This window comes from Talpa europaea (assembly GCF_964194135.1).
Source record: "Talpa europaea genome assembly, chromosome: 9".
Lineage (NCBI taxonomy): Eukaryota > Metazoa > Chordata > Mammalia > Eulipotyphla > Talpidae > Talpa > Talpa europaea.
In genome coordinates, this window is record NC_140076.1 from 26,759,404 (window position 1) to 26,775,603 (window position 16,200).

A 16,200-nucleotide genomic window follows, 5' to 3' on the forward strand; every position below is an offset into this window, starting at 1 on the left:
CTGAAGCTGGTGAGGTTGTACTTGAACCTCTGAGATGGATGCGCATCCAGGCAACAGGAACAGCTGGAATAAGGGCAGGAATTTGCCCGATGCTTTCCAGCTGGTGTGTGACACTAAGCAAGGGGCAAGAGTAGTGTGGAATGAGGTCACACAGAAATAAGGGGCAGCTCCTAGGTCATTGGGGGGGGGGGCTCTGGCATAAATCCAGGTGTGGGGAAAAGTGGCCAGATACTGGTTATATCTTGAGGGTGAAGCTAAAAGGACTTGCTTATGGACTGAATGAGAGAAGTGTCATGGTTGACCACATGGTTTTGACCTGGGCAACTGGAAGGATGACCTTGCCTGTTCATTGAGATGGGGAAGGCTGTAACCAAGAGTTAGGTAACTTCTCAAGGCTCCAAACTGGAATTTGGTGGATACAGTATGACTGCCAGGTCCTCCTCTGTGGCTCTTTCTACACTACCTTTAGCCAGAAACGAATTTTCTGAGAAATAAACTTAAAAAAGATTTGTGAAGTTGGGTGATTTTTATTTTTTTTATTTTTGGTAATTTTCCAATTCTTCTGTAAAGAATATTGCTTTAAATTTTAAAAAGACAAACTTTTGAAATTCTGCAATTAATAATTCCTTACTTAAGAAAGAACAAAAACCTTCCAAATAGAAGTATAAAATGGGAAAGTCCTCAATCTCTCCCCGCCCCTCAACTCCCTGGAGGGAGTCACAGTTGAAGCATTTTCTATGAATATACAAAAATGTATATAGACTTTATTTTTTTATACAATTAGAATCATTCACATCTGTCTGCAAATTGCTCTTCATTTTGTTTTATTTTATTTTATTTTTTATATTTAAAGGGCAGGTTTATTAGGAAAAGGGACAGAAAAGTAAAGTACACTTGCATAGACACAAGCAGGCAGGAAAAGCTGCCTGCTCTTTGCATTTTATTATTTTTTTAACGATTTATTTATTTATTTTTACAAGAACTGGGGCACAGGTCAGAAGCACTGGAGGGTGAGAGAATTCACCGGAGACAGTGGGGAGCAGAACAGGCAGATGGACCGAAGACACTGCTGAGGGGAGCAGTGGGCGAGGCAGGAGAGGTCTGTCTCACTATGTGAGTTTCTCCCTGGTTGACCGGGATTCGAGCCCGCGCTGCAGAGGCTGCAGACAGCTTCACAGCACAGTGCTCAACCCTCTGCACCACTGGGGAGGCCCCTGCTCTTTTCATTTTAAATGGACGTCTTTCCATCTCAATACCTCACTTTTTTTTTAATTATAATACTAATGTTATAGATGCACCATAATATTTAAATGGTTATCCATATAAATTTTATATTAAAGATAAAGCAGATTAAAATAATTCAGTCTTGAGGATACAGAATCAAAGGTAAGCTTTCCTCCTTCTTGTCCCCAAATCCAGACTCAGTCCCGGGAGATTTAGTTCTGAGTAGCTAACATCTGTTGACTTCCCAGTGTGAAATGTGTGGGACTTAGTCCATTTATGCAGCCTCCCACCTCCTCTCTCTGGTTTTGTTAGATATGTTATTACTGTTAATTCTTTTGGAGCTCCTCTATCCCTTTAACAATATATTTAAACATCAATTTCTTAATTTATCACCTTTAGCAACATCTATTGATTATCCTCTGTGAAGAATGAGGAAATCAGTTCACTTTCCTTGACTATCCCTCCCCTTTTCATTATTTCATGTTGTCAAGGTTTATAATACCTTCTGGTCTATTAACATAATTAAGTCTTCCACTCTAAAAACTGAAAACCAATAAATAGCATTTTAATTGTAAAGTTTATGAAAAATCTTTCAAGCATCAATTTCAAGTAAGTTTTGGTTTTTCCTTATTGTATTCACTTGTGGGTCACATTCACCTGCCTCTTATGCAGCATGTTAATCTCTACTTTGCTGGGGTGCTTCCTGATGAAATTTTTTCACATAGAATTATAAACTTACAATTCTTGCATATCTGAAAATATATTTATTTCATATGAATTCTCAATTTTAACTTTGCCTGGTATGAACTTTTTTTTAAGACTTATTTATTTATGCATACAAGAGTTGGAGTACAGGCCAGAGATGGGGGGGGGCGGTGAGAGACAGAGTGGGGAACAGGACAGGCAGATCTACTGAAATACACTGCTGAGGGGAGCAGAGGGCAAGACAGGAGAGGTCTGCCTCGCCATGTGAGTTTCTCCCTGGCTGGCAGGGGATCAAACTCGTGCTGCAGAAGCTGTGGATTGCTTCATAATGCGGTGCTTAAGCCCTTGCGCCACCAGGGAGGCCCTGTATGAACTTATTTATACATAAAATTCCCAAGAAATTTTCAAGATACTCCATCTAGTTCTGTATTAACCAATTGTTGAAGGTGGAGGCTTGCTCGTGAATTTCTCTATCAAATTACCTGAGTGCTTGCCCCTTTGCCCTGTTTTGTCTGTTTGTGTGTGTGTACTCTGAGCTTTAAAACCTATCTGTGGGGCCTCCCCAGTGGCTCAACAGTTGAGCGCTGGGTTGCGAAGCTGCCCGCGGCCTCCGCAGCGCCAGTTCGATCCCCAGCTGCTCCCCGGCCACCGGAGGAGGGTCCCACATGGCGCGCAGACCTCTCCTGCCGCCCGCTGCTCCCCTCAGCAGTGTACTTCGGTCCTTCTGCCTGCTCTGCTCCCCGCTCTGGCTCTGGTGAATTCTCTCACCCTCCCGTGCTTCTGACTGTACCCAGTGCATGTATAAACAAAACAAACAAACAAATAAATAAATAAAATGCCTCTTTAAAAAAAAAAAAAAGAATTTAATAAAACCTATCTGTGCTCTTCTTAGGAAGACTAACCCTAGACTGGAGGATCTTGAAGAGCTGTGGATTTCTCAGCTCTGATTTTTCCATTAATCTGATCCCACCTCTTTTTTTTTTTTTTAAGATTTTTTTTTTTTTAATAGAGGCATGTTTTTTTTATTTGTTTGTTTGTTTGTTTGTTTTGTTTATACATGCACTGGGTACAGTCAGAAGCGCGGGAGGGTGAAAGAATTCACCAGAGCCAGAGTAGGGAGCAGACCAGGCAGAAGGACTGAAGTACACTGCTGAGGGGAGCAGCGGGCGGCAGGAGAGGTCTGTGCGCCATGTGGGACCCTCCTCCGGTGGCCGGGGAGCAGCCGGGGATGGAACCGGCGCCACAGAGGCTGCGGGCAGCTTCGCAACCCAGCGCTCTACTGCTGCGCCACCTGGGAGGCCCCCCCCACCTCTTTTTTTTTAATTAAAAAAATTAAAATAAAATTTTAGTTGGAAAAATATTTTCTTTGAAAATATGGCTCCTGTTTTTTTTAATTAATTAAGTAATTTAATTTTTTGGAGATTTATTTATTTATTTATACAAGCACTGGGCACAGTCAGAAGCGCGGGAGGGTGAGAGAATTCACCAGAGCCAGAGCGGGGAGCAGAGCAGGCAGAAGGACCGAAGTACACTCCTGAGGGGAGCAGCGGGCATGGCAGGAGAGGTCTGCGCGCCATGCAGGACCCTCCCGGCAGCCAGGGATTGAACTGGTGCTGCAGAGGCTGCGGGCAGCTTCATAGCCCAGCGCTCAACCACTGTGCCACCGGGGAGGCCCAGTTGGAAAAATATTTTGACGTATAGTTATGTAAGTATCTAACTAGTTTTCCCAAAAATGTGTTATGTCACCTTTCCCCCTGCACTGATTTGTAATGCCTCTTTTTTGTTGTTATCTCACCTATGAAGTTGCTGCAAATACAGATTCTACTTCTGGGCCATCGAGTCTGTTTCTTTGTCTAATCTAAGCTAAAACCACACTCATTTAATTTTTGTGCCACAGCAAGTCCCCCGTGATTGCTTTATTTTTTTCAAAATTAATTAGTGCTCTTCCTATTTTTATATCCACCTGGATATTAGATATTTTTGGAAAACTCCCCTCAGCTTTAGTTGCATACTTTAATGTACCTCAATAAAACTGACAATCTGTATCTGAAGAGTCTGTGTTAACATAAAAGAAAGAAAAACTGGGTTGGAGTCTAAAATGAAGCCTAAAATTTGGAGTCAAAAGTAAACTGTGCTCTTACCGGGCCATTGAAAGGAAGGAAGGAAGCCTCCGTGTGTGCAGCCACCCCAGGCTGGAGCCTGAGTGATGACAGACTCTGTGACACTGGGCCAGGCCTCCCCATGGCCCTGGTGAGCACAGCCTGGCCATGAGACCTGTCCTGCTCTCCTTCAATACTTAGCCTATATCTCCCAGAACCCACTACGCCAGCTCTATCTAAATTATGTGTGTGTTTTGTTTTTTTTTAAGGTTTATTTATGCACAGAAGAGCTGGGTTGTAAGACAGAGGCGCAGGGTGTTAGAGGATCCACCAGAGACAGAGTGGGGAGCAGAACAGGCAGAGCTACTGATATCTACTGTTGAGGGGAGCAGCAGGTGAGACAGGAGAGGTCTACTGTGCCAAATGAGTCAGTTCCCTGGCCAGCATCCAACCCATGCTGCAGTGGCTGTTGATAGCTTCATAGTGCTTAGACTTAACCCCTTGCACCACCAGGGAGGCCCCTATTTGGTTTCTTAAGCCTCACTAAACTTGGTAACAATGAAAGGATTAAATCCCTAATAAATAAAACTGCTTCCAAACGTGAACAGAGTAAAGAGCCTAGTAGAAAAATGGTATTGACACAAATACGCAATTTACAAAACAAGATACACAAAATCCAATAAAAATAGAGAAGATACTCAACCTCACCATTAGTCAAAGAAATGTAAATTAAACAAGGAGGTACTATTGTTTGACTATTCAAATTGGCAAAAGTATGCTAGTGGGGGATTAAGCTTGTTCTTTTGGGAGGAAAATTTGCAACATCTATCAAAAGCCTTAAAATATGCTTTACCTTTGACCCAGCAATACATCTTTAGGAATTTCTGAAAAGGAAACTATCAGAAATACTTTTTAAATCTCCATGCAAAGGGCCTCCCTGGTGGCGCAGCGGTTGAGCGCTGGGTTGCGAAGCTGCCTGCAGCCTCTGCAGCGCTGGTTCGATCCCTGGCTGCTCCCCCGCCACAGGAGGAGGGTCCCACGTGGTGCGCAGACCTCTCCTGCCGCCCGCTGCTCCCCTCAGCAGCGTCCTTCGGTCCTTCTGCCTGCTCTGCTCCCCGCTCTAGCTCTGGTGAATTCTCTCACCCTCCTGCGCTTCTGACTGTACCCAGTGCTTGTATAAATAAAATAAATAAATCTTTAAAAAAAAAAAAAATCTCCATGCAAAGATTGACTTCAGCATTGTTCACAATACTGAAAAACTGAAAACACTCCAAATATATAAGTGTGTCTATTTGTCCACAATTTTGCTCAAGTGAATCTGGAGACCAACCGCATCTTCTTAGAAATGCAGACCCTTGGGCCCCACCCCAGACCTACTGAACAGTTTTGTATTTTGGCAATTCCTTAGGGCATTTGTATGAGCATTAAATTAGAGGAGCACTGGTAAGGATGTATATCTGAAGCGTTAGTGGTGATTTTCCCAGTGGTGGTGCGCTCTAATTTATTTATTTTTTTAAAGATTTATTTTATTCATGCATACAAGAACCAGGGTGTAGGCCAGAGGTGCAGGAGGGTAAGAGGATTCACCAGAGAGTGGGGAGCAGAACAGGCAGATGGACTGAAATACACTGCTGAGGGGAGCAGCAGGCAAGGCAGGAGAGGTCTGCTAACCCCTGTGGGTCAGCTCCCTAGCCTGGGGTCAAACTCATGCACTATATTATAGTGCTGAGACTTTAACCCCTGCACCACCAGGGAAGCCCGGTGCTCTCTATTTTAAATGCATTTCAGTTTTTCTTACCTCTGATGTGCACTTTTGTCGTGAGGACACACCCATAGTGAGAGACACCCAGTTGTGTGGCACATGCCCTCGTGCCCCTCATGACCCCTCAGCCAAGACCAGTCCTCTGGGAGCTCCATCTCAGCGCCTTCCTCCCAACCCTCCACCAAACAGCCTCACATCAGCTGGGTTGTTGGTCCAGTAACCATAGCACTGCTTTTTCAGCTGCTCACATACTAAAAGAGGGGAGAGGAACTGTAAAAATTATCCAGGCTGCAGTGCAGAAATGAAATGCAAATTGACATTATAATTACAGGTTTTTTTTATTTTTTTGTCTCCTCCACTGGACTGTGAACTACTTGAAGGCAAGAAACATCCCTCCCAGCTTAGTCTGGCCCAAAGTAGGGACACAACAAATGTTTGCTAAATGGAAGAAAGGACAGGTGTTTCACCTGGACCTGAGATAAGAAGTAAATCTGATTGGAGGAATTATGGCTGGGACTCCCTTCCCAGCACATGCCCAAGTTAAGTAGGAGAGGGATTTCTCATCTCCCAGCCACCTCAACTAACCCGCCTGCACCTCCTTTCCTAATGAGCGACTTTTCTCCTCATACCCCACACCAGCAGTAGGAATGGCTCAGATAGAGGTTTATCAGGCAACAATATTTTTATTTATTTTTAAAGATTTAGCTTTATTTATGCATACAAGAACTGGGGTGTAGGCCAGAGGTACAGGGGGTGAGAGGATTCACAAGAGACAGAATGGGGAGCAGAACAGATGGATCTACTGAAATACACTGCTGAGGGGAGCAGCGGGAGAGACAGGAGAGGTCTGCTGCACCATGTGGGTTGCTCCCTGTCCTGCCTGGGATCGAACTCATGCTGTAGAGGCCGCAGACAACTTCACAGTGCTGTGCTTAACCCCTTGCGCCACTAGGGAGGCCTGATAAAGTTGTTTTTAATCTCTGTATCACCAAAGAAAGCAGAAAGTAACTGCTTATTTAAAAAAAATCTTTAGGGGCCTCTCTGGTGGTGCAAGGGGTTAAGTACCGCACTGTGGAGCAATCTGCAGCCTCTGCAGCAAGAGTTCGATCCCCAGCCAGCCAGGGAGCTACCCACATGGCGCAGCAGATCTCTCCTGACTCACCCGCTGCTCCCCTCAGCAGTGTACTTCTGTCAATCTGCCTGTTCTGTTCCCCACTCTGTCTCTGGTGAATCCTCTCACCCCCTGCATCTCTGGCCTGTACCCCAGCTCTTGTATAAATAAATAAATAAATAAATAAATCTTTAGTCAGATCTTTCTGCCCACTTGAGTCCATTCAAGTGTCCTTTATTCTTCTCTCCCTATTTATAACAAATTTGCCCCTTTGGATTAAAATAAAATAAATATTAAAATTTAAAAAAATCTTTAAATAGAACCTCCCTGATGGCACAAGGGATTAAGTCACAACACTGTGAAGCTATCCACAGCCACTGCAGCATGAATTCAATCCCCAGCAGGAAGCTGGCCCACAAGGCGTAGCAGACCTCTTCTGCCTTACCCTCTGCTCCCCTCAGCAGTGTGTTTCAGTGGATCCACCTCTTCTGTTCCCCACTCTGTCTCTGATGAATCCTCTCACCCCCTGCACCACTGATATGCACCCAGCTCTTGTATGCAAAAATAAATAAATCCTTAAAAAAGTGAAGGAGAAATTCTGATGGAGAGAGTTAAGCAATAGAAAAACAAATAGAGCATATAGTGGTAGTCAGGAAAGACTTCATGGAGGAGGTGACATGTCAGCCAGATTTTGAAGGAGGTGAAGGAGTGAAGCTTTCAGGCAGTTGGGGGAGGGGACAGGCCACTGATGGAGTGAGCTGGGAAAGAAGTTATAGAGGAAGAGAAAGAGGGAAGATTGTAGGCCATAATAGGACTTGGTTTCTCTCCAGAATGAGATGGGAAGTCATTTGGTGGTTTTAAGAGAAAGAGTAATATGATATGGCTTCTAGAATTAAAGGATCATTGTCTGCAGCGTTGAGACTGCAGAGAGCAAAGGCAGAAGCAAGGAGAGTTATTCTTTTTTTTTTCTTTTTTTAGCAAGGAGAATTATTCTGATTGGGCTACAGCTACAGTTGACTTGAATCAGTGTGCTGGCAGTTGAGGTAGAGGGAAGTACTGTGTTCTGGATATATTTTGGAGGCAGAGTAGAGCTATGTAAATGTCAATGTTCAGAAAAGGCAGATCTAGACAGAAAGTAGATTAGTGATTGCCTGTCAATGTTGATGCATCAAAAAAAGCACAATTCATAAATGAAAACATCGATAAATTAGACTTCACCAAAAATTAAAACTCTTGCACCTCAAAAGACATTATTAAAATGAAAAGACAAGTCATGGAATGAGAGAATATATTTACAAGGTCTGTGTCTGATAAAGGAATTGGCAAATCCGTAATATATGAAGAACTCTTACAACTTAATATTTAAAAACCTAAGTAAAAAGTGAACAAAAAATTTTCAAAAAGATTTATTTATTATGGGGCCTCCCCGGTGGCGCAGCGGTTGAGCGTTGGGTTGTGAAGCTGCCCGCGGCCTCTGCGGCGCCGGTTCGATCCCCGGCTGCTCCCCGGCCACCAGAGGAGGGTCCCACATGGCGTGCAGACCTCTCCTGCCGCCCGCTGCTCCCCTCAGCAGTGTACTTCGGTCCTTCTGCCTGCTCTGCTCCCCGCTCTGGCTCTGGTGAATTCTCTCACCCTCCCGCGCTTCTGACTGTACCCAGTGCATGTATAATAAAACAAACAAATGAACCAGCAAAACAAAATAAATAAAGCATGCCTCTATAAAAAAAAAAAAAAGATTTATTTATTATGCATACAAGAGCTGGGGTACAGGCCAGAGATGTGGGGCGTGAGAGGATTCACCAGAGACAGAGCAGGGAACAGGCAGATGGACTGAAGTACACTGCTGAGGGGAGTAGCGGGTGAGTCAGGAGTGGTCTGCTGCACCATGTGGGTATCTCCCTGGCCGGGTATCGAACTAGTGCTGCAGTGGCTGTGGGCAGTTTCACAGGCTGCGCCTTAACCCTTGGGCCACCAGGAGGCCCCAAAAGTGAACAAAATTTTGAATAGACATTTCATCAAAGAAAATACATGAGTGGCCAATAGGCACATAAAAAGATGCACATTAAAGCCCAATGGGAGACCACTTTATACCGATTAGAATGGCTATCACCACAAGATAGACAATAACAAATGATGGCAAAGTTGTGGAGTAATAGGAACACGCATATATTGTTGATGGGAATGTAGAATGGGGAAGCCACTTTGGAAAACAGTTTGGCAGTTTCTTAAAAAGAAACAAATTGACTATAGGATCCAGAAATTCCACGCCTAATTATCTGCCTAAGAGAAATGACAGCATATGTTCACACAAAGACTTGCACATAAATGTTGACAGAAGCCCTATTCATAAGAGCCCCAAAGTGAAAACAACCCAAATGTCACTCAATATGACAATGGGATACTATTCAATATCAAAAAGGAACAAAATACTGATGCAGACTACAATATGGCTGCATCTCAAAAAAATTATGCTACATGAAAAGAGTCAGACACAAAATATCACATATCCACATATCGTATGGTTCTATTTATATGGAATGTTCAGAAAAGGCAGATCTAGACAGAAAGTAGATTAGTGGTTGCCTGGGGCTGGAAGTGGAAACAGAGAGTGGTTGTAACCTGGCATGAGGAATCTTGTCAAAATAGTATATTTTGTTAAGGTAAAGGGCATGTTCTAAAACAATTGGGGGCCTCCCTGGTGGCGCAAGGGGTTAAGCACCGCACAATGAAGCAATCTGTAGCTTCTGTAGCACGAGTTCGATCCCCGGGGTTACCAGGGAGAAATCCACATGGTGAGGCAGACTTCTCCTGTCTCACCCGCTGCTCCCCTCAGCAGTGTATTTCAGTCAGTCTGTCTGCACCCCACTGTCTCTGGCAAATCCTCTCACCCCCCGCACCTCTGGCCTATACCCCACCTCAGGCCTATACTTTATACTCCTGCATAATAAATAAATCTTTAAAAAAAACAAACTAGATTGGGTGACGGCTGCATAACTTGATACTTGTTTTTTTTTTTTAAATCATTAAAATGATGTCTTTAAATTGGGAAAATTTTATGGTTTGTAAATTACACCTCAATGACATTGTTCTTACAAGATAATGTTAAAATGGCCCTCCCTGGTGGTGCAGGGGTTAAAATCTTGGCTCTCTCAAGCTATGACAGCCACTGAGGCATGAGTTTGATCCCTGCCTGCTGCTGTCCTCAGCAATGTATTTCATAGATCCGCCTGTTCTTTTTTAAGATTTACTTGTTTATGCATACAAGAACTGGTTTATGCATATAAGAACTGCACCTGTACAGAGGTGCAGGGGGGAGAGAATTCACCAGACAGAATGGGGAACAGAACAGGCAGATCAACTGAAATACACTGCTTAGGGGAGCAGCAGGTGAGACAGCAGAGGTCTGCTGCACCATGTGGGTAGCTCCCTGGCCAGCTGTGCCAGCCTGGGATAGGGTTCAGGGATCTAATTCATGCTGTAGAGGCTGCAGATAGCTTCACAGTGCTGTGCTTAACCCCTTGCGCCCCCAGGGAGGCCCAGATCCTCCTGTTCTGCTCCTCACTCTGTCACTGGTGAATCCTGTCACCCTCTGCACTTCTGACCTACACCCCAGTTCTTACATGCATAAATAAATAAAAATAAATCTTTAAAAAAAAAAGAGAATATGTGATTTAAAAAAATTGAAAAGGTGTCTGACAGATACTGGTTGTATAAATGGGAGGATGAGCAGCAGCAATCTTAGAAAAGCCCCTCTGCCACCGTTGGAAAATGTATGTAGCAAGACCAAATTCACAGAGAGGCTGGTAGTGACAGCAAGTGCTTGCAAAGAATCCATGTCTAGGCCAGTGGAGTCTGTGAGGCAAGCTCACAGTACAATGAGCTTGGTGACAGCAGCAAGGAAAGTGGAGGATGAATTCTGTGGCATGATTTGATTGGTTTTCCTTGTGATCTTCCAAGTTTGGTTCTTCAGATGCTTAGCCAATTTGTGAGTTACCCAATATCTATTTTTTTTTTAAAGATTTATTTATTTATACAAGAACTGGGGTACAGGCCTGAGGCGTGGGGGGGTGAGAGATTTTACCAGAGACAGAGCCAGGAGCAGAACAGACAGAAAACACTGCTGAAGGGAGCAGCGGGAGAGACAGGAGAGGTCTGCCTCCCCATGTGGCTTTCTCCCTGGCCGCTGGGGAATCGAACCCGTGCTGCAGAGGCTGCGGACAGCTTCACAGCGCTGCCCTCAACCCGCTGTGCCACCGGGGAGGTCCCTAACCAATATCTATTATCTAATATATTACCTTACTAGATCAAGAGAAGAAAATCTTTTAACTATTTGTTGTCTACCCAAGGGCCCCTAATCCTCCCCTTTTTAAAAAAAAATATTTTTTAAATATTTATTTTTTTAAAGATTTATTTATTTATACATACAAGAACTGGGTTACAGGCCAAAGGTGTGAAGGGTGAGAGGATTCACCAGAGACAGAGTGGGATGGGGAACAGAACAGGCAGACTGACTGAAATACACTCCTGAGGGGAGCAGCGGGCGAGACGGGCGAGACAGGAAAGGTCTGCTGCGCCATGTGGGTTTCTCTCCTGGCTGGCCGGGGATCGAACTTGTGCTGCAGAAGCTTCATAGTGAGGAGCTTAACCACTGTGCTGCAGTGGCTGGCAGTAGCTTGATAGCTCTGTCTTTAACCCCTGCGCCACCAGGGAGGCCCAGTTATGTACATTTTATATTACTTTGGCTTTGGAATTTTAGCTTTGCATTTGACTTATAAAAGCGTCCTGTGTACATCCTTTCTCATCACCCTTGACAATAGGAAGTGCCTTCAGGGGACCCACATCCCTCAGGAGCCGCCCCTAATAACTCCAAGGAACCCCCTAGCCCTCCAGACTTGAGTCTAATGACTTCCAGGATTTCTTCTCAGCGCCCCAAGAGCTGCCCCTAATGACCCCAAATCCCCGCTCACTGAGGAACTGCTTTTTAATGACCCTAAGGACACCCTCCCCTCCAGGACCTGTCCTAATGACCCTCAGAGCTCGCTCCCCTTCAGGAGCTGCTCCCTTCAAGACAAGTCCCGCCAGACAGCCAGCGAAGGGGGTGTGTGTGTGTGGGGGGGTTCCCGGGACACGTGAGTTTTAGTTTTAAAAACAGACAGTGCGCGCAAAGCGGGACAAGCTGGCCGCCTCATCAGGAGCTCCTGCCGCTGCGGAGCTGCCCGAAGAGCCCCTCAGCCCTTCTCCCTTAGGCGAGGGCCCTACTCACCCCCGAAAGTCTTTGCCCCACTAGCTCAGTGGAAACATCCTACAATAATCTCCTCACCCTCGCTCTCCCCGAACAGCCCATGGCTGGGTGCGCCCCTCTTTCAATACTAATTAGCCAAGGGCGGCCAGAAGCTCGCCTGTGATTGGCCAGGCCGGCGGACTGCGGAGCTGCTCAGTGGCCCCGGCCGAGAGCGCTACCGCGTTTCCTCCTGGCAACAGCCCGGGCCGACGCTCATTGGCTAAGCACATGGGTCTCTCGGACTTTGGGCGGCTGCGGCGCCTGCTCATTGGTTGTTGGAGGGCCCAGGGCGACCCTCAGATTGGTTAATTCTGTGGCACTCTGCGGCTGCGCAGAGGCAGAGTTAGAGGAGGCGGAGTTTCGTCCTTCGCCGGCCTGAAAAGCAGTAGGAGCGGCTGGTGGCGACAGCCGAAGTCGGGCCTCAGCCCTGCCGGGGCGGTGGACTTTACGTAAGGACCACGGGATTTTGGAATCCTTTAGATTTATTACTGCTGTGGCCGTGACCGTGAGCTCCGGTGGGGGAGGGGCGGGGGGTGCCTTCAGGTGAGTGATAGGCATGCTTCTGGGCCAATGGGAGCGGGGCTTCTAAAATGGTTCCCGAGATAGGGCCGTTCCAATCCCTTCCTGCCAATGGACGTCGGGAAGGGGGGCAGGTCCACTGGGCCTTATTTTCTTCTTCCTGCGGTCGGGCCTCACTCGCCTGGGCGGCGGGGCCGGGAGGGGCTGGTCTCCCAACGGTGAGTTTCGGGGACCTGGCGGGCGGCGGGGGGCGGGGCGGGGGAGAGGAGCCACCTTTGGAGCGGTACCCGCGGGAGCGGCTGGGGAGGGGCGGGGGCGGGAGTTTGAGGTGGTTGTTAGCGACACCTGCCTTTCTGGAGTGGGTTAGTACCCGGCCTGGTGCTTAGTGTTTCGCTTGCATCATCTGAGTTAATTACAGCAACCCTGGGAGGCAAGGAGGTTGCATCCCCACTTCACAAGTGGGGAAACTGAGGCTCGGGCTGCTCACATAGCCAAGGTCACACAGTCAATAAATGGCAGAGAGCGGGTCCGTGTTCAGAGTTGTTTTGACTCCGGAGCCGGTGCTCTTCAGCCACTTGGCTTTGTTGCTGGATGGGGGAAGGAAGGTGTCAGGGAACCGGAGCTGTCCCCAGGGAATGGATTGGGGGAAGGGAATCAACAGACTTGCAGAAAGGGAATGAACAATTTTAAGTGAGGGCGAGGAAATCAGTCAACAGTTACTGAGTGCGTATTCTGTCGTGCATTGTTCTAGGTTTTAGGCATGCAAAGATGAATAAGGCCAGAGGCGATGAAGCCTCATCGGGTGTATCAAGGCCATGGTATGGCCCAAACTTTATATTCACATGGTTAAATGCTTTTGTAAAATTTGCAAAAGTAAGATATTTTGTATTATTTTAAAAGAGGGTCCTTAAAATTGCACAAGCTTCAGGTTTCTTCATTTGGATCTGCTCTTGCAAAGAACTTTTCTAGGTGTAGATTATTATACAAGACAGCATAGAGATGGAGGGAGTATGTTACAGGGCTGTAGGCAAATTTACTGGTATGTAAAACAGTCATAACAGTATATCTGTCATGCAAAGTTTTGGCAACGTGCATGAAAACCCCTGACCAGAAACATACTTTATTTTTGCTTGTCTTTGCTTTTACACCTTAGAAAGCTCTGCTCCATGCTGTCTTCCCAAACTGTTAGTAATTGATTGCTGGGAGGTTGGAAGCAATTTCCTCCCTTCTGAACTCTCCAGCTCTTAAGGGAACTCTTGGAGTTGAACTGCTATGGCTTTGGGGCCCAGAGTGGGGAGAATTGTTTGGCCTCATGATGAAGTTTAGTAGAGAAAAGCCCTTTATTGTTTCTAAAGTGGCCCGTTTAGGTGGTATGTTTGGTCTTCATTCAGCTTAGCTGATCTATTGTGTTGTGGGGCATTGGGTATGCATGCATTTAGTTGAGGACCTCAGCTAAAAGCCAGCAATTTTATTTTACCTGCTACAATCAGTTATAAAGTTTGCCCTATCTTGCCAGTTTGCTTGTTTCAATTTTGTCCTTTGAGTTCTAGGTACAGTGTAACTGAACTACTCTGTAGGTTGACTGCTGAAACTACATATTACCTTTTTTTTTTTTTTTTTAAAGATTTATTTATTTATGCATACAAGAGCTGGGGTACAGGCCAGAGATGGGGTGTGTGTGAGAGGATTCACCAGAGACAGAGTGGGGAACAGAATAGGCAGACTGACTGAAATACACTGCTGAGAGGGGAGCAGCGGGCTCTTCAGGAGAGGTCTGCCATGTAGGTTGCTCCCTGGCTGGTCGGGGATGGAACTCATGCTGCAAAGGCTGCGGACTGCTTCATAGTGCAGTGCTCAACCCCTTGCGCCACCAGGGAGGCCCTGAAACTACGTACTAGTTTAGATAGGAGAATAATTTCACTTGGGGGTTTTAAAAAAAACCTTAATTCTACTACTATCAGTACTTTTTACTTAAGCTTTGTAATCTTGTGGTCAGGTAACTCTTAGGAATCTAAAATCCTGTTTTAAAGTTGTGCCCTGTGGGGGATCTCTGGGTAGCTTTTTAAATCTGGCTGTAGCATATTTTGTTTAATACTGGGAGAAGCAATTGGTCAGGTGTGAATAAAGAGCAACTTGAAAAGATAAGGGTAAAATATGGGCGGGGCAACTGTATTGTTAGGGAGGACCTAGGACCTGATAATTACAGTTTCCTTTCTTAGCTGAAACAATGTCTCCATTAAATGAGGTTTGAATACACACTGTTGAATACACACCTTTCTATCTGCATTTCTAGTTCATTTAAATAGCTCACCTAGAGGTATATTCCAGGTGTGAGGTCTTAATGCTTCCGTCAGAATTTCTATACCATCCTTTTACTATTTTTAGCACTGACATTTCCAGCATTTTTTAGTTAAGCTATAGCTTATGTAATCTTGTGTTTTTGTTTTTTTAAGATTTATTTATGTATACAAGAACTGGGTACAGGCCAGAGGTATGGGGGGATTGGTGAGAGGATTCACCGGAGACAGAGTGGGGAGCAGGACAGGCAGATCTGTTGAAATCCACTGCTGAAGGGAGCAACAGGCAAGACAGGAGAGGTCTGCTGGGCCATGTGGGTAGCTCCCTGGCAAGGCATTGATCTCATGCTTCAGTGGCTGCTAATTGCTTGATAGTGCTTAGACTTAACCCCTTGCACCACCACGGAGGCCCTGTAATCTTGTGTTCTTAATGTATTTCTTCAGATTCCACTCTGACCAAAGGGTCCCCAAAAAGGAGGGAAAATGGCTTCTGAATCTGAAACCTTGAATCCCAGTGCTCGCATAATGACATTTTATCCTACCATGGAGGAGTTCCGGAACTTCAGTCGCTACATTGCCTACATTGAATCCCAAGGAGCTCATAGGGCTGGACTGGCAAAGGTGAGGAGCAAGGGGCGGGGACAAGGCTTTTGTGACTAAAGGCAGCAGTGAGAGTTTTCCTAATGAAGGCTGATAACTTACATGAGTTTTACTGAACGCCAGACAGAGTGATGAGTATAGAGTGTATTGCAAGTTAATGCCTTTCATTATCCTCTGAAGCATTTTTTTAAAAGATTTATTTATTTATTTATGCATACAAGAACTGGGGTACAGGCCAGAGGAGTGGGCGAGCCAGAAGTCTGCTGTACCATGTGGGCTAGCCCCCTGGCTGGGGATCTTATGCTGCAGTGACTGGGGATAGCCCATAGTGCTGCATCTTAACCCCTTGCACTACCAGGGAGGCTCCCTCTGAAGCATCTTTTAGGTAGGAAGGAGAGCTGCTTGGAGTCCATAAAAGGGAAGTAAAAAGTCAGTGTCCCAGGGGGGCTTCCATCTTCATGATCGAGAAAAGGTGGTGCCTTAGTGTTTTCCTCTGTCACTAAGTGCTTATGCCATCCTACTTTGCATTTTAGTCTTTCCCAGCACTGAATAATTTGGCTTCTCAGGTGGAGTCTCTGTAACACTGAAAGAGAATCAGTGCT

General features: G+C 45.7%; 1 protein-coding gene across 2 annotated transcripts in view; it reads left to right on the forward strand.

The window, feature by feature from the left end:
• Nucleotides 1–15,481: 15,481 nt before the first annotated feature.
• The window catches only part of KDM4A (lysine demethylase 4A), a gene marked incomplete at its 5' end in the record, with an annotated part of 40,079 nt that continues 39,360 nt past the window's right edge, over nt 15,482–16,200 (forward strand). For both annotated transcript variants that reach the window (XM_084242038.1, XM_084242039.1), the window contains one exon: nt 15,482–15,619. In XM_084242038.1, the coding sequence (XP_084098164.1) occupies nt 15,482–15,619 (138 nt within the window). The remainder of the gene's footprint in view (nt 15,620–16,200) is intronic.